The following is a 17,850-nucleotide window of genomic DNA, read 5'->3' on the forward strand; positions in this document are numbered from 1 at the left end:
CTGCTAAGAGAGTGAGGTGTTGACGGGGAAGAAGGAAGCGAGCTCGGGAGCTAAGGTACCACGAAGATTAGATACGGCGCAGCACGGGACACCTCACTGCTGGCAGCGCTTGCGTCAGCGGGGCCCCAGCGGGTGCCTGCGACGTCCAAATCCCCAGGTTCGCTATCTCTGAGCTTTATCGGAGAATTCCAGCGGGGCAGCCGTCTTGGGTGTGTTCTTGAGCTGCAGAATGGCGATCACCATTGGAACTTCATGTGCACTTTCAGAGCCAGTTTTTGATCTCAAGTACTGTATGGGAAAAGAGGGCCCCAATGACCTCTTCGCTGTCTTCTGTATTCTTTGTAGAGTTTTCCCGCCATTTGGGATGTTTAAAGATATAGATCGTCTCACGCGACGACTGAAACGTCCACCTTGCCATCAGTATGGCTTCGCGGACGATATGCTATTTACCGCTTCCGAAATACTTTTCCCAGATGCTCTCTCTGGAGGGCCGCCCCATAAAAGTTATGGGAAGACCAAATCCATGCTGATATTCTCTTGCCCCGCGCAGAAGAAAAACTCCAAACACTCGGCTCCCCCAGGGTCTCCTATGCCAAATCCAAATCAACGCCTTTACAGCTTGCCGCACATGACGTCCCTATGCCTCAAACGGTGTTGTCGTGGTAGTAGAAGTCGATGTCTCTTGGTCGCAGACGGTTGCTCCGCACAAACTCGTCATCGCCAGCCGGACGCTCGTTCTTCTCGTTCCCGGTCAACATGCTCTGTATGCTCATGCAGACGCTCTCTACGTTTTGCACGGGACTCCAGCCTTGGTTGCCAAGAAGATCGAGGCAAATGATGCCATTAGAGTAGATGTGGGGATGCATCGGGATCGGTCGCTCGGTCGTCTTGACGAACGTAACCTCCGGCGGCTCTGAACGGGTGGTCAGCTTGAGCGGTAGGAGGCATGCGTAAGGAAGGCGCATACCGATGGGGTACTGCTGAGAGAACTTGAACTTGAGTCTGTAGATCTCGTTGCGGTACAGAGGGTTGTCGTCGAGGACTCGGATGTCCATGAACCATTCCTCGAAGTTGTCGGCGGAGATGAGGTCAATACCGGGCGGCAAGCCTGTGTGGAGCTGCGAGGCAGTGTCAGATCGGTTCATGTTGCGCAGTCGCGCAAGAAGGTAGGGTTTGAGGCTGATTGCGATGCTGGAAGGCTACATACCTTTGACAGCTCTTTGGCCAGGCGCTTTGAGGCAAAGCTGGAGGCCATGATGATGCGCAGAAGGACGAAACCCGAGCGACGAGAGAAGAAATCGGACAACGCAGTGATCGGAGAGAGAACGTGTGTTGGCGCCAGGAGACGGGGTGGCAGTCGGCTGCTCGACAGGTTGGTGGAGGGGCTTGTTGGAGGGGCTACGAGTGACAGACCCCACGATTTCGGTGGTTCCCGCCGAGAGCAGCAAGGAGGATGAGAACGAGCACCTCCGAAAAAGTGCAGTGAGCATGCGGGAAGGCAAGCGACAGCCGACCCGGATCGGGACACGCAGGCGAGGTATGGATGTGATGTCAAGGAACCTGAAACCTCGAATGAAGTCGAATTGATGAACGCGACGAAGGAAAAAAAAAAAGAAAGAAAGAAACGGCCAGTGGAACTTGAGAAAGCCGATTAAGACGATGAAGGTGAGGTAGGCAAGGTGCAGGAGATGATGCTGGTCGGCCTAGTTCCGCTAGACGACGTACTTGCCAGGTGGTATTGGTATTAGAGGTAAGGTAGGTACGGAGGCACGTTTGAAAGAACCTGTCGTTACCTAATATGTCGCTGGAAGGAATATTGAAGTCCAAGTGCGAATACTTAACGCCGCATCATGAATTCAGTGTTCATGCATCTGGACTGATGCGATGCGGACCCCACCTTACGGACATTCACTACCCACGCAACTCACTGCTACAGTGACTGTTGCTACTGTGACCTCAGTTGTCATCTGGCGACAGCGCCCGATCGCGCTCACTGGCCAAACGAGTTCCAAACAACTTCAAACGACTGGGCCATGACTGGGTCTGGGCATCTGATCGCCGTGTTTAAATACTTACTTCACTTTAACCTATCTTCCTAGTATCATATGCCTCTATAGGCAGGTTATGAGTCGAGTCAGCTCACTGAAGGTATCGAGGACATTCGCTTACAGCAATGTAGGTGACCCGTTCATGAGAGCTCGCCAGTGCTTCCTGGGTGAATTCGCGGCAGAACATGGGCAAAGATCCCTGACATACATCATCCTCGGGAAAGTAGATGTATTCGATTTCATTTCACCAATTTCCCCATTCACAAAATGAAATCGTGCATTCCTTCGTAGGCATATGCAAATAGAAGAGACGCAGTGACAAAGCCAGAAGTCGCTTGCTACGTCACTCTCTTCCATGGCTCAGTCCGCAGGCTAACTGCCTGCTAGACACATGTGACGACGGTGAGGCAGCCATCTTTAGTTTTCCAGGTAGGCTCCAGGTCGGCGGCAAGTCCCTTTCGGATAGATCATCTAATGATACCCGTACTTGAAGAAATGCGAATGTCTTGAACGGACCAACTGCGCATGCGAAAGGTGTTTCCGAGTCTGACTGGGCATAACGCGAGGCACATAAATACGACTGCTGACTACCTAGACTATTGATGCAACTCGTCACTCGAACCTGCCGTCTCGATTACCTCCCTTGGCTTAGCCTCTAGCCCTACAAGCCCAGATGGCACCTCCTCTGTCGGGATAGTCCTCAGTAATGTGGCTGTGTGTGATTTCATTGGGAGAAATGGGAAGAGCAGGTCAACCAGCCACGAGATACTTCCAGTTCACAATTCCAGTGAATCAATCATCCAATCAGTGTCTCATTCACCATCTAGCAGTGATTATCCAGTCTCGTTCAGCATACGATGGATGGTCCACTTCCCTGTGAAGGACCCAACGGACCCTACTGCTAGCGCCGTGCAGCGTGCAGGCCTGGCCCGGCCAAGTTTCCGCGACCCTCCCAAAGCCGTTTGCTCATCACGGCCATGTCCGTGCTTCCCTCATTCTGCCCCTCAATTGTTGCGGCTGAGCATCCTTCTATTTCTCACCAGCCCACAAGGCTCACTCCGTTCAATGTCCGTCTTGCCATGACCCTTGACTGCAACTGTTTAATTAGGTAGCTTCTCGTGGTGATTTCAAGTACCATACGACTGCTTCCAGAGCCTCTTGCAGCTGCTAAATACCCTCACCTCAGCTTTCCGTTGGTGAAACCATCCTCCAGCGCATACCTCCTCAAGTCACTACAGGTCGCAATCCCAGAGAGAATCCTTAGGGCGAAAGGACCAAGGACCCCAGAGTCTCCAGCTGATTTCTTGCCTGTGAAGCTCGTCTCCTCCACTGTTCTTTACTTCCCGCCGTTACCCCACTTCACCCCTCAGCCCGGGCAGGAGCTACTACCAGCACCACCACAGCCAAGCGCACACGGCACCCTGACTTGGCCCCCTCCCTCCAGCCAAGTCTCTCCCATCAGCACCTGCTTCTCCGTTCAGTCCAGGGTGAGAGTCTTCTCTGACGGCTGCTTGATTTTCCCTTCTCTTCTCCAGCCTCGAGTATCGCGCCCAACCTCCGTTTCTTCGTCGCTCGACTTTTCCCTTCCCGGAGCTATCTTACCTCCTCCACGAACCGAGACATCTTCGTTTTCCCCTCGTTGTTACTCGTCTTCTTTCACCCAAAATGAGTTGTGAGTCTGACAATTCCTTGCTTCCGTGATGTTGGCTGCGACAGGACGGTCTTCGTTGTCCAAATCGCCTGATCAAGTCAGGCCCTTCTATAATGGCGCTTCGAGATGCTGACCGCAAATCTTACAACAGTCTCCAACATGCTGAGCAGGCTTCAGGGCCAACCCGAGAGCTATGACAAGAAGTACGGCCCCCGTATCGACTTCCTCAATACATACAAGTCCTAACGTCCGTACAGGGCGAAATACCGCTTCGGTCGCACTCTTGGTGCTGGTACCTACGGAATCGTCCGTGAGGCTGATGGTCCCACTGGCAAGTGCGCCGTCAAGATCATCCTGAAGAAGAACGTCAAGGGAAACGAGAGAATGGTGTACGACGAGCTGGATATGCTTCAGCGTCTTAAGCACCCCCATATTGTCAAATTCGTCGACTGGTTCGAGTCGCGTGTAAGGAACCCCGCGTCCGGCTTACTCTGGCATTCGATTCTGACAATCGCCCGCAGGACAAGTACTACATCGTCACCGAACTGGCTACCGGCGGAGAGCTTTTCGATCGTATTTGCGAGCAGGGCAAGTTCACAGAAAAGGATGCGTCGCAAACCATCAAGCAGGTTCTCGAGGCCGTCAACTACCTGCACCAGAACAACGTCGTTCACAGAGGCAAGTCGCCCTCCCGCGCCTCTACTCCAAGAGATTCCCGTCAAACTAACTCCATAAACAGACTTGAAGCCCGAAAACCTCCTTTATCTTACCAGAGACATCGAGTCTGACCTCGTCTTGGCCGATTTCGGTATCGCCAAGATGCTCGACCGCAAGGATGAGGTCCTGACAACAATGGCTGGCTCCTTTGGTTATGCTGCTCCCGAGGTCATGCTGAAGAAGGGCCACGGCAAGCCTGTCGACATGTGGTCAATGGGTGTCATTACCTACACCCTTCTCTGCGGTTACTCTCCGTTCCGCTCGGAGAACCTCCAGGACCTCATCGACGAGTGCAGTAACGCCCAGGTGGTCTTCCACGAGCGTTACTGGAAGGACGTCAGTGAGGACGCAAAGGATTTCATTTTGCACCTCCTGCAGCCAGAGCCGGTCAAGCGTTGGTCCAGTGAGGTACGTGCTGGCTTACTGACGTCAAGAATGAATGGCACTGACACCACAAACAGGAGGCTCTGCGTCATCCTTGGCTGAGCGGAGAGAATGCCACCGACCACAACTTGCTGCCCGAGATCAAGGCTTACATGGCCAAGGCCAGGCTTCGTCGTGGTGTCGAGATGGTCAAGCTCGCCAACAGAATCGAGATGCTCAAGACTCAAGAGGACGACAAGGAGGACTCGGATTTCCCAGAAGACGCCGTCAGCGCCGCCGACCAGGCCAGGGGCGGTATCGAAGCTGCTTCCGGCGAGAAGCGCAGCCTGTCCAGGACGATCAAGGCAGCCATTTTCCGCGAGGTCGTCCTTGCCAAGGTCCGCGAGATGAAGCAACAGCAGGAAACCCTTACGGTGAAGGAAGAGGCGGAGAAGGAGCACAAGAGACGCAGCTTCCAGGGGTAGATGGGCTGGCTGTAGTTACCCATTGCTCAGGGTAGCGAGGAATCTGTTGAGTACCTAGGATGATACCACTGGTTGGGATGATACAGCGGGCCCTTAATGGCGGTTCGACAACGACTCTCTTGAGGCTTTTTGTTTGCTTTATCCCATCGTGTCGTCTTGTGCGCGCACACTTTCATTTCAAGCCGAACAGAGTCCGGGGCCCCGTGGCCGTTTATGTTTCCGTTTTTTTGTTTAGCCAGAGGTAGAAGGAAGGGAAAGAAAAGCAGCGAGGGATGGTTTTATATCTTGGTTTTTTTCTCCAGTCCGATTATACGAGATTTTTTGCCCTGACAAAGAGGCATGTTCTACACTCGGCCCCATCTGATGCTGCGTATATCGGATGGCATGTCCGTGGTCGGTCCTTGCTTCTGCATCCCGAGGGGCCGGACGATGGCTCCCGCTCCTCAGAGTCTTATCCCAACTGCGAGCGCATACATCGACGGGAGTCTGTGAGTGTCTGCTTGGTGATTCACGCATGTTGATTTGCTCGGGTTTCGTTTTGGTAATAGGATAGTACGTTAAGATTAACTGCACGTCGGCAATTTGCTAGCTACTACTCCTCTCAAACTGACTACCTAAAGTGAAGAAGAAGATTGCGGGTTCATGACGAGTCGTTGACTACAATATTGTGTTTTTTGTACATGTTTGTACAAGGATATCCGAAAAGAAGGGAAAACAAGTATAGCCCGTAACTGCGCCGTCCTTGCCAAACTTGTACAAGATGGATGCATTGCGCCAGGGAGAAGCAACCACAACGAGGATGTCCGAATGACTGTAGAACATCAGAAACTGAAGAAAAGATCCCACCGTCCTCCGATTTTGGTTGTTTTCCGTGCCGTCCCAACCCGCCGATTCGTTAGATGCTTTTTTGGGATGACCGTGGTGATAAGAATAAATACGCTTAAAATTATGGTACATTGTTTCGAAAATATGAAAGCAGATTTTGCTATGGTATCATTGAGACTTTGAGAAATGCTTTCATGAAAGAATTGATGGCTGAAGAAGACAAGAAGGAGTGAGCGAAAGATACAGGTCACTCCAGCTCGGCGAGGACGCTCTCGCGGAGCGCCTCGTAGCGACCGGCGTCGAAGCGGCGACGCTGCCAGTTGTTCTGGCGCAGGCGCTCGATGCGGGCTTTGATGTCGAGGCTGCGCATCTCGTCGTGGAGCTCGGGGGTGGCGGACCTGGCGGGGAGGGAGACGACGTCCTGGACCGCCGCGGGCGCCGGCGGCGATGCGAGCTGGTCCTCGACGGCGGCGATGTGGATGGTGATCTGGGAGCGCAGGCTGGAGAGCAGGCCGCAGTAGCGGTGGACGGAGCGCTCGCGGACGAAGTCGAAGACGTCGCAGTCCTCGTTCAGGGGCTCCGGGGTGGGCGGCTTCGCGATGTCTTCCTCCTCCTCCTCCTCCTCCTCCTCCTCCTCGACGTCGGCGGGCTCGGGCTCCTCGGGGAGGACGGGGAGGTAGCGCGGTTCGGGCTCCGGCGGGGGCGCGGAGAGGAAGAAGTCGAAGCCGAGGGTGGGGGAGTCGGGGCGGATGATGGGCTCCTCGGGGAAGTCGAGAAAGGTGACGCGCTTCTTCTGAGGCGGGGTGGTCTGGGAGAGCTTGTTGACGGCGTCCTCGACGGAGCAGACGGAGGGGGTGGGCGAGGAGAAGGCGGTGGAGTTGGTCCAGGTCCTGGAGGAGGCGCGGGAGGAGATGGAGCTCGAGGGGGAGTGCATGCTGGAGGTCGCTGCGGAGGACGGGCGGGAGGAGCGAGACATGGTCTCGTCGGCGGCCTTGCTCAGGTCGGATGCCTTGGTGTAATGCTCGCGGGCCTGCTGGAGGAGCATCGTCTTGTACGGAGACATGCCGTTCAAGGGCCGGGAGAGCATTTCAAAGGAGCTGGCGGCGTAGAAGTGCAAGTAAATGAGGTAAGCAGGCTCAATGTTGCCCTGGCAATTTGGTTAGCATCGCTATCATACTATTGCGGCTTCTATGAATGTCACTCACGGTATCCTTAACATTGTCCAGAATCTCACAGCAGCGCATCGAGCATGGCCGGTACTTGCGGTTGAGGTATTGCCTCTTGACGTCCGACACGGCCTTGCTCCATTCGGCGGACGTGTACGGCAAGACGGGAAGATGAATCGGCGCCTGCGAGAGAGACCGCCTCGACATGCGCGATTTCGAGGATCCAGCGGCAGTCGCCATCGTGGTGTTTGCTGATGCCGTTGACTGTGGTGTGGGGGCGCTCGATGTGATTGTGTTAGTCGTGGGGAAGATGATGCTGCCGCGAGAGCCGGCGGCGACGGGCTTCAGGAGCAGAGGTATTAAGCCGCCCATCGTGAATATAGGTCAATTAGAGTGTGTGCCTGTTGGAAAAGAGTTTGTCGTTGCTGAGCGATCAGGAGTAAGGTACGGGCTAATTCAGCTCGCCACCTTTTCGTCCGATATGAGACCAATCGTGGTACACGAGGTTCTTCGCAGACTCGTCGACGTCCAGGACTGATAGTGATGTACCCAATGGCAAGCGGCCGCGTTGTTGGACGAGGTTGATAGTGTTGGTGTCACTCGTCGTCCAATAGGTCAAACTATCGAGATGACCGAAAAGAAGATCCTCGTAATCGACGGAGAGCGAGGGCCAACTGGTAATAGCTCAAGGTATGAGTCCAGGCCTTTGAAGAAGACGACTCGCTTGTCGTTCTAAGTGGGTAACCCCCCCAAAATGCGTAACGGGTGGTGTACCGGGACTCGGGAACAGTCTCAAGTCGTCTGAACTTATCGCAGGTCGCGTGCGGGTTGGTCTATGCACCGAGAACGATCTCCAGCCGGGTTTGGCGTCAGGAGCAGGTCGGGGTGGTATTGAGTTTATTAGACGGCTGGGTTTTGGAGGCGTTTCCAACGTCAAGGTCTTCCGTGGGAGGACGACAGGTGCTGATTTGGCAGCTATTAGGACGAACTTTTGGGAAACAATGACGTGACCAGGTGACCGACGCCGAGGTTGAACGAATTTTCGAGGTGGCACAACTGAGGGTTCGGATATGGCTTCTCGGGAGGCTGTGAAAGGTCGACCGGGGCTGACCGAAGGGCGAAGAGACAGAAGCAAGGCGAAGGTGATCGATATTGACGGCTGATGTGTAGGGATTGTGGTTGTAAGATAGAGAGGGTGGCGGCTGAGAACCGAGACAAGTGGACGTGAATTGTGAGACCCGGGCGGAACGGGGATGTTGTCTATTATGACGGAAGACACACCGAGGACGTCAGGAACAGACCGAGGGAAGCAAGCGGCGGCGAGTTGACAGTCGAGATAGTGAACGTGGGTGTGGTGTGTGAGTGAGCGAGTTGAGTTGAGTGAGTGTGGGTGAGTGAGTGTTTTGGCGATGCCGTGGTGTGCGGTGCGAAGCGGATACAATTCCGGACCCGAGACGTTGCGAGAAACACAAGAAGGAACGCAAGAAGCTCTGAAAGAAGCCCGAAGGGAACACGGGGGGGAAGGGCCGTATTCAAGTACAGGTAAGGTAGGGGATGCAATTCGGCCAGCCGCCCCGGTTCCAAAAGGAAGATGAGAAGCTCGAGCTTTTCGAGTTTGCCAACGGCCACAGCCCTGGTACATTGCAATCGCAACTGGCGAGGTGTGGTTCTTGCGCATCGACAACGTACTAGGGACGAAAAGGGGAACAAGCTTCAGGCGTGGCCTGTACCAGGAGATTTTTTCTCTCTCATCCCACTCGCATCACTCCTACGCTGACTAGGACCTGCACATGTCGACCCCATTTCGCGTGTGTTCCCCTGGCACCCGGACGGCAGCACCAGATTATCGACCCTTGCGTTAGCCTTGCTTGTCGTGTCTTGTCGTGTCGTGTTGGTGGTTCACGTTATCCACCCTGGGCTGGCCTGGATTGCGCATCCCGTCCACCTTGCTGCTATGAATACAGAAACTGGATTCTGTATCCATTCATTGTATATGATGGTAGCATCGGCGTGGGTGTTGACTAACGTGCTGGCGTACCTCACCACGTACGCGTAGCTCTGTGCTATGCAGTGCAGTGCAGTGCATTACCGCGTCCTAGTGTCGAGGCGAGAAGAAACTAGGAACTGATGGAACGGTTCCCCTAGGAAGAGCTAGGAAGGCCCCTACTCCTAGTTCCTGTTCTCATCGTCCACGGACGGCAGCAACGCAATCTGCAAGGTGCAAAATGGCAATTCGTGGACGGTGGCCCGCCTGGCTCCCACGTCGCGGCAACGGCCCTAGTCCGTAACGGTGGTATGGCGATGGGTCCAAGCCAACGCGGATGGGCGGCGGTGCTGGTGCCGGGACTGCACTGTGGTCGCTGGTCACTGGGAACTATTGCAACCAAGAACACGATAACCAAAAGCAGGGATGGAGAGTCAGGTTTGGGAAATGGAGGGGAAGTGGGAAGAGCGCGATTTGCGGTGCCGTTGTGGATTGCACGGGATGGACGGAGATGATTCGTGAGTTGAGAGCCTCTTGACATTTGGAAAGAGGGATCATGCTGAACCAATTCCACTCGGACCACACGCAATTGACGAGTAAAGTGACGAGGAATTGAGAGGTAGATATCATAATAATAGGCATCGTCAACACTCTTGCCAGTCTATCAGCACCCGTGCGAAGATGATGCAACACCGTTCCAAGACACAAGAGACCCTTGCTCTAGAGGGAACGGAAGACACGCCAGAGACTGACGACAAGAGGCTGAAAAAGAAAAGAAAGGATGAAAACCCTGACCGAGACCGCGGACAGACTGGCGGACGGGCTTTCAACGTTGTCCGGGTTTGCGTCTTGGACTATCCGTACACTATCCGTACAGAGTATCCGTATTGCCCTGACTCTTGACTGCTGTCCGGATGCAAGCAACCGGCAACCGAACGACAGGCCAATTCCACCCCTGCATCAGATCTCCATCGTCGTTCCCTTCCTCGGGTTACCGTCACTTTCCTGCGCTCTTTTCCACCCTCCCAAGAAGGAAATGCTCGCAAGACTCCCGGTCGAAACCCCCTGCTTCTCATCCTCGCAACCACCTTCTCGAAATCTCGCCTGCCTCATTCCACAGCCACCGAGCAGTGTTTTGGGTCAAGCGCCCTTGCTGCCCATTCCATGGTTCATGACAAGTGACAGCATCCCACCACAAAACCCACCAACCGCACTACTCGCACCAATTGGCAACTTCAATGCCTTCAGGCCACCTGAGAACCCTTGCCATTCAACCCGACGGTTCCTTCGAGTTGGGACGTCGACCTGGATTCTGGATTCTCTGGATTCTGGACCTCTACGGATATCCCACGATCTCTGGGCTCTGCCCCCTCCCGTCACCCCGTCAGTCACACCGGGGAACCGGTTCCTGTGCAATCTTTTGGTACGGAATCGGCAGTGGGTAAATTGCTAAAGGCTGAAGGGCTTGCTTGCTTGCTGCCCAGGATTGCATAAGAAGGCGCGCTCCAGTGATCTCCGCTGAGAGATACTGAAGTAATGCCATCGCCCACAAGTCCCAGTCACGCGGTGCTGCACATGAATATCATTATTCAGCTCTCGGCAAGATGGGCAGCATCATCTCTGACGCCAAGACCACGAGACTCGTAAACAATCGCGTAACAGAGCGCGGACAGACTTCTTCGTCAGAAGGTTCGATTCCGTGGAACAACTGTCACCAGGCTCTGGAACGTCCACGATGCATAAAAAAAGAAGTGACAACCACACCTTGGCTTCATCCATCCGCAGTTGGTGCCGGGAGTCGCAGGTGGGAAAAGACAGCAAGCGGGAAAATCGCACGAGGCCCCAACTGGGAAAAGGAAGCGGACGTTGGTTCACTCTCACCGGAGCACCAGCCAACCAACGACTCCTGCTTGCTGTGCCTCTCACTCTCAATCAACTCCATAACCTCATGCAGTAATAAGACAATCACAAGCAAAGTGGTCGAGCCTCGTTGCCCTCGAACCCCCTGTCAACCCATCATCTTCGCCTTCGCGCCCTTCCACTCCCGTCCCGGCTCGTGCTCGTGCTCGTAGCTCCTAGCCTCTAGACAAAAAAAAAAACCTCAGACAAACAAACAAACCAAAACGATGGTGTCCGGGAGCGCTTCCAAAGTTCAAACCTCGGTTCCGATGCTCACGGTCTCCGGATCATCGAAAACGGACTGAAACGAAACATCGACACCACCAGCAAATAACTCCAGACGGCATGCACCTCCAATTACTAAATCACCGTCGCATTCAGCTGCACTTCCGGCGTCCGTGCCTTCTTTTGCTTCTCTGCTGCTTCACCGCAAGATCAAACACCAGCTTTTCTCGAGTTTGAGTTCTTCGAGAAGCTCGTGTTCCGACGGCATGCAGCGAACTGTGGCGGAAGGCGGAAGCCGCACTGCCTTTCGAATGCATGAGTCTTCGTACGAACGGACGTCATACGAGGATGGATGTAAACACGAGCCGCAGATGCATGTGTTCAATATGTCTGAGTTGGAAAGAGCAACAAGCAGCAACGCTGCAGCCCCCGACAGAGGAAAGAAAGTCAATCGTCAATATCGACCCTGAGAAAGGAAAACTTCAGACGAACTCGACCCTGTCGTGCGCTGCATGTAGGCTCGGTTCGTCATGCAGTAGCGGACGGAAACCACATCACATCAACCGGCCTCCGGCCTTCACCCATCAATCAGTCGATTCGTGCAGAGCATTGTTTCTCTCTCTTAATGTATGATCACGATGCGTCGCTAGCAGCAGCATTGTCTTTGATCGCTTCCTTCTCAAAAAGTTCAATATTTTGCAAGCCTGCTCGGGCTCCAACGCCATGCCGCGGGATCACGGCTTGAAGCCGGGGACGTTGCATCGACGGCCCTCACGATCCCCACTGCCCAGCTTATCGTCAATGCTAGGACCGGGATTGAATGAGGGGTAAAGAGAGAGACTTTTGTTGGAACAGGGCACACAACCATCTGGTCGAAAAAGAGAATTGACTCAGTTGAAGTCCCGAGCCTTGTGACTTCGCGACGACCATCTGCCAACTGCATCTCCGATGATCTCAATCTCTGTTGACCTCGGCCATGGGTTGTTTCCGTTATCGACCTGCCAATCTCAGAGATCGAACACTCGCACCAACAAACACAACAACGATCGTTAGTCGTCTAAAAACACCGTACGGCTAATCTCCCTCGTCATCTCTTCCAACCCGGTGCCTGGATAAGGTGCGCCTCGCGCGGCGCGAACCAACGCTTCGTCCCTCGCCCGCGCCTGTCCCGTTCAGAGCTAACGGGCTTGGTGTGACGACCATAGCAGATTACCCACCCCGTTACCTCCCCGTGCCTGACAATCCCGCCATTGGTTCTGCGGCGACCCAGCTTGCGCTGATGTGAGAAGGGGTGGTGGCAATTCGGCTTGCTCTGCATGTGTTTCTTTCCCCTTCCCCACGTGCGTGGTCAAAGAAACGGACGCCACTGTTGACATGATGTGACGGTGATGAAGACTGGGGTGCGGCAGCACCAGTGGCCTGGCTCTTCGGACTTCGTACCCCCGGTTCGCGTAGATCTGTCCATCGAACGCGTCAACGTGAGGTTTGTTGGCGACGGACGAGCGTTTCTTCGCGAACTGGTTCCGTGCCTGGTGTTGCTTGCCGAGGGATCTTTTCTCGGGGTCTTGAAGATCGGATCGTCTTAGTATTCAGCCCATGAGACTATACCGAGAGCGGTCTCGAGGGCACACAAGCCTGGAATATCGTCGGTGCTTCTTCTGCGTCGAGAAAGTCAGTCTAGTGGGCGCTTCTGTGCTGCCGTCATCGACATGCGCTGCGCAATGTTGTCAAGAACGAGACTGAATCGAAATAGGTTCTACTGATGCGGCGGGCAGGATGTCTAAGATGGCGTTGCGTCGAAGTTCCCAGCGGACTGTGTTTCGCGAAAGGCTTCTTCCGGATCCGTTGGTGTCAGGTCATGGGCATCGTCGGCCAGTCGTTATTACCATGTGAATATGTCAGACTTGCACTACAGGTACCAACGAGCGAAGACAATGCCACTGTGGTTGTTCTCGTCTTCAACATTGAGGTTGGCGTTATGATATTTTGAAGTTGAGAGCGAGACGCCGGATGTATTTGATATTATGGTAGAGTTCATCGTGATATGGCCCTCGTTTGACTTGACTTGTCGTCTAGGAACTTGATGACTCTTCGATAAACTGTTCTAGCTTGCCAATTCCTACCGCTGAATATGCAGAGATGGATGATAGAGGAGTCTGCTGCATCATTAGCCAAAGTGAGTCCATGTGGTCTTCCTACGATAACATCGTAGTAGCTGCGAAGAGCTACGAGAGTTTCGCAAACATCTCACATGTGATCTGATCTCTGAGGGCCTCCTCATTCATGAAGATTTGGCGCAGAAGTAAGTTAGTAGCCTTATGTATAGAGATGCACCGTTTGATATCCCCATCGAGGCTTGAAACAGAATGCTTCCGGGGTAGGCAAAAACAGTTGCAGCAAGATATTTCTGATTATCATTTTCCGTGACTTGATCGATCTGGCGCTCGTTTCAACCACTCAAACAAGCTCATCGAATGCAGACTCATTGGGAAGAATGCGTTAACATCCATCAGGGTTCGAGACTCGCTTGAAAGCCTTCAAGGCGCATCAATCGTATCTCAGTGATGGTTGGCAGAATACCGTTGAATTAACGGGACTGCTCTTTCATGCTGAATTACTTTTTTATACGCTAATAATATAATAATAAGACCAGAAGAATGGCATCGAGTCACGGAAAATCGACTGGGAGATGAGCAGGAAGATGTTGAAAGTGAATGTTGGCGGATACTTCCATCCATGAACAGAGCCCCACTCGACCTCGTCCAAACACGGGTGTTGGTCAACGCGACCTCGCGGCTTACTTAAGCAGAATTTTCCCAGGCAGCTTCGTCTCAGAGCTCATCTCTACATTGGCAACAAACAGACAAGAAATTATCACCGACCTGTGGCTGCCGTTAGCCCCAATCACTCTTTTCTCAACTCCTCGCATTCATTTCTCTCTTGCCCATACAGATCCGTCGCTTTATTGGGCTGCGAATAGCCCCATTTTCGCCCAAGATGATGCACCCATCGAGGCAGGCCTACGTTGAAGAGGCGATGGACGAGGACAAAGGCATTGCGCTCGAAGACCTTCCTACCGATCATGACTACGAAATTCCCTCCGCCGCATCTGGGGTGGCACCCGAGAAAGCATCTGCCATTCTTGCGCAGATGGAGAGAAAGAAATTGGCCGCCAGCATCGCGGTGCCCACTGACGACACTCGAGTACGCGCGAAGCTCAGAGAGCTGGGCGAACCCATCACACTGTTCGGAGAAGGAAAACCCGAGCGAAGAGACCGTCTACGAAACCTGCTTGCGATTCAGCAGGAGCTGGATGATGTCGACATCGAGATGCAGGAGGCCGGAGACGAAGACGCGGACGATCAGGACGAAGAGTTCTACACACCAGGAGGCCAGACACTGTTACAAGCACGCGTCGACCTTGTGAAATACTCCCTCCCCAGGGCAAAACGACGAGTCCAATTCCAGAAAGCAGAGTCGACCATCCCTTTGCGCACGCACGTCAAGTTCCGAAAACAGATCAAGGAGAAGTTGGGGGGCTTCGAGCTTCAGGGCAGTCAGACGGCCGGCGACAGAAACGTCAGCATGGCGAGGTTATCGCCGAACGGAGAAGTCGTCGCGGTGGGCAACTGGGGTGGAGGACTCAAACTTATCGAGGTGCCCAGCCTGGAACAGAAGATGAACCTGCGAGGGCACACCAACAAAATCAGCGGTATTTCATGGCGCCCGGGCGCCACGCTGCCTGAATCCGACGTATCCCCGAGCTCTGTGAACATTGCTTCGGGAGGAGCCGAAGGCGTGGTGCACCTGTGGTCGCTGGAGCAAGATACCCCCCTGTCGACCCTTACCGGCCACAGTGCTCGTGTGTCTCGTGTGGAGTTCCATCCATCTGGACGCTATGTGGCTTCTGCTTCAGACGACACGACGTGGAGGCTGTGGGATGTGGAAACAACTGCAGAGCTACTGCTTCAAGAAGGTCACTCGAGGGGCGTTTATGCTGTGAGCTTCAACGCTGACGGATCCCTTCTCGCCAGTGCTGGTCTCGACAGTGTTGGCCGCATCTGGGATTTGCGATCAGGAAGGACAGTCATGATTTTGGATGAGCACATTCAGCCGATATACGCGCTCGATTGGGGCTCAGACGGACACAGAGTGCTTTCGGGATCGGCAGATGGCTGGATCAAGTGTTGGGACGTTCGAAAGGTTCAGAGGACCGCCAACCTGGGAGCACACCAGAAGGCAGTGTCCGATATCAGGTGGTTCAGAGGCACGGACGATCCCGTTGATGGCAACCCTCCTGGCGTTGACGAGAAGGGTGCGCAGCAGCCCAAGAAGGCAGGCACATTCTTCGTCTCCGGAGGGTTCGATGCCAAGATCAAGATCTTCTCAGCGGATAACTGGGGGGTAATTCAGACACTGAGTGGGCATGCTGGTCCAGTCTCCAGCGTAGATGTAAGCCGGGACGGCAAGTGGATTGTCAGTGGAGGACATGACCGGACGGTCAAGCTTTGGGGTCGCAATGATGGCGAAGGCATCTAGACAGATCGTTGCGAAGGTTGTAAAACTTCATTTCAATAGAATAATGATACCCCACGAACTGAACCACAAGAAGTTGGGAGCTTCGTGAACACCTGAGAAGCAACCGTTAGATGTCTAATTACGCACGGACCTGGACACCCAGGATCTAAAGTGGCTGCCAAGGTCACGTGGCGTCGAAAAATCGCGATTAGATAACGCGACTCAAACTGGTCCTAAAATCCACTTCATCTGCAAGGCCGCAGCTACCTGGTGCTGCTGCATTATCATTCAATCCTCGACCTTTGCGACAGCGCGCGCAACCTTCCCATGTTCAACTTATCAAGACGGACCACTCAAGTCGCTGGCCTGACATCAACCTAGGAGCTCCACAGCGATGTCCAGTATTGATCGCTATCGCCCATCCCGAGAGGCTTACCAGCCGCCTACTCTTCCTCCCGGCCCTCCACGACCAGACAGAATGTCGAGATCTCCTGCGCGTCGCCTAGACGTCCCACCAGCGGTTCCATCTCCGCCGACACACTCCTCACGCACATCGCCGCCGAGACCCGGCTCACAACGAGATGCGCGATCACCACAGCGCTCAAGAGCGCAGACTCCCTCTGGGCCCCCACCCAACCAGTGGTACTTCACGGTGGACGAGGCACTGAGCACGCCCAGCGTCCTGGATGGAATCTCGCCGACGGAAGAACGGCTTCGTCGAGCCAAAGGAGTCAACTTCATCTACCAAGCAGGCGTTTTGCTTGACTTGCCTCAAATCACCCTCTGGGTTGCCGGTGTTTTCTTCCACCGATTCTACATGAGATACAGTATGGTTGAAGAAAAGGGCGGCATTCACCATTACGTGAGTAATATCCCCATACTTCCTCGTCAATGATCCGGGGGGAGCCTTACAGTAGTCAGGCGCAAACCGCCCTTCCGAGATCAAAACGAGGAACTGAGAAAGCTCAAACAGCGCCCATGCTAACGGAATCAATCGAACAGAACATCGCCGCAACAGCTCTTTTCCTCGCGAACAAGACCGAAGAAAACTGTCGCAAGACCAAGGAAATCATCATTACCGTTGCGAAGGTTGCACAGAAGAACCCGAAGCTCATGATTGACGAAATGAGCAAGGAATACTGGCGTTGGAGAGACAGTATTCTGGCATACGAGGAGCTCATGCTGGAGCTCCTCACGTTCGACTTGATGGTCGATAATCCATACCAACGGCTTTTCGAGCTGTTGGGCCAGCTGGGGATCGTCCACAATAAGCATCTGCGACAGTCCGCCTGGGCCTTCTGCAACGATGCCTGCCTCACGTCGGTCCCACTGCTGCTCGAAGCTCGCGACGTTGCGATATGCGCCATCTTCTTCGCCAGCATACACACCAATCATAAGATAGAAGACGTCAATGGCCAGCCTTGGTGGAAGGCACTGAAGGGCAACGAGCAAAAATGTGCTATGGCGATTGACATCCTGACACAATTCTACGACGAGAATCCTCTTCGCAAACAAAACCCGTCGATATCATCGCCGGCTTTCGATTTGGAGAATACGAGGCAACCTAGGGATCCGGATACTCTTTCATCAACTGCAGGTACGCCTTTCGAGCTTGACAGGGGTACGCAAAGCCCGAGGGCCAGGGTCAACGGCCGCGACGATGTCACCAACACCGAGTCCGGGTCACAAGCGACGCTCGAGAAGCCAGAAAGGGCTAATGGCAACGGCATTGTATCTCCGGGCAAACGAAAGGAAGTGGACTCGGACTCGGACGGCCGAGACCAGAAGCGCGCCAGACTTTCAGACGAGGACGAAGGAGAGGTTCTGGACTAGAGCTCCAGTTCGACAGAAGCAGCATCACTTTGAATATTATAATTATCTAGGGACCTGGCGTTTGGGAGGACCCTTAATCCTCGCGACTTGCGACCGAGGACGGCAGAATGGGAAACCAATTCGGGTGCAGAAACAC

The 17,850-nt window shown here is 54.0% G+C and overlaps 5 protein-coding genes across 5 annotated transcripts; 3 read left to right on the forward strand and 2 right to left on the reverse strand.

Moving 5' to 3' along the window:
• Nucleotides 1-644: 644 nt before the first annotated feature.
• On the reverse strand, nt 645-1,255 carry CkaCkLH20_02619 (ubiquitin-conjugating enzyme; the record flags this gene model as incomplete). The annotated part of the gene is made up of 3 exons (XM_038885338.1): nt 645-913; nt 968-1,118; nt 1,208-1,255. 3 exons carry the CDS (start codon nt 1,253-1,255, stop codon nt 645-647), a joined length of 468 nt encoding a protein of 155 aa, XP_038749269.1.
• A 2,603-nt stretch (nt 1,256-3,858) lies between these two features.
• CkaCkLH20_02620 (calcium calmodulin-dependent protein kinase) lies at nt 3,859-5,264 on the forward strand (the record flags this gene model as incomplete). The annotated part of the gene is made up of 5 exons (XM_038885339.1): nt 3,859-3,902; nt 3,957-4,164; nt 4,221-4,381; nt 4,473-4,824; nt 4,878-5,264. 5 exons carry the CDS (start codon nt 3,859-3,861, stop codon nt 5,262-5,264), a joined length of 1,152 nt encoding a protein of 383 aa, XP_038749270.1.
• Nucleotides 5,265-6,336: 1,072 nt separating this feature from the next.
• On the reverse strand, nt 6,337-7,627 carry CkaCkLH20_02621 (uncharacterized protein; the record flags this gene model as incomplete). The annotated part of the gene is made up of 2 exons (XM_038885340.1): nt 6,337-7,236; nt 7,295-7,627. The coding sequence occupies 2 exons, from the start codon at nt 7,625-7,627 to the stop codon at nt 6,337-6,339; spliced, it is 1,233 nt and encodes a 410-aa protein (XP_038749271.1).
• A 6,733-nt stretch (nt 7,628-14,360) lies between these two features.
• CkaCkLH20_02622 (u4 u6 small nuclear ribonucleoprotein prp4) lies at nt 14,361-15,902 on the forward strand (the record flags this gene model as incomplete). The annotated part of the gene is made up of 1 exon (XM_038885341.1): nt 14,361-15,902. The coding sequence occupies one exon, from the start codon at nt 14,361-14,363 to the stop codon at nt 15,900-15,902; it is 1,542 nt and encodes a 513-aa protein (XP_038749272.1).
• Nucleotides 15,903-16,359: 457 nt separating this feature from the next.
• Nucleotides 16,360-17,714, forward strand: CkaCkLH20_02623 (cyclin domain containing protein; the record flags this gene model as incomplete). The annotated part of the gene is made up of 2 exons (XM_038885342.1): nt 16,360-16,743; nt 16,884-17,714. The coding sequence occupies 2 exons, from the start codon at nt 16,360-16,362 to the stop codon at nt 17,712-17,714; spliced, it is 1,215 nt and encodes a 404-aa protein (XP_038749273.1).
• Between the last annotated feature and the right edge of the window lie 136 nt (nt 17,715-17,850).

Source organism: Colletotrichum karsti (genome assembly GCF_011947395.1).
Source record: "Colletotrichum karsti strain CkLH20 chromosome Unknown Scaffold6, whole genome shotgun sequence".
NCBI classification, from domain to species: Eukaryota; Fungi; Ascomycota; class Sordariomycetes; order Glomerellales; family Glomerellaceae; genus Colletotrichum; species Colletotrichum karsti.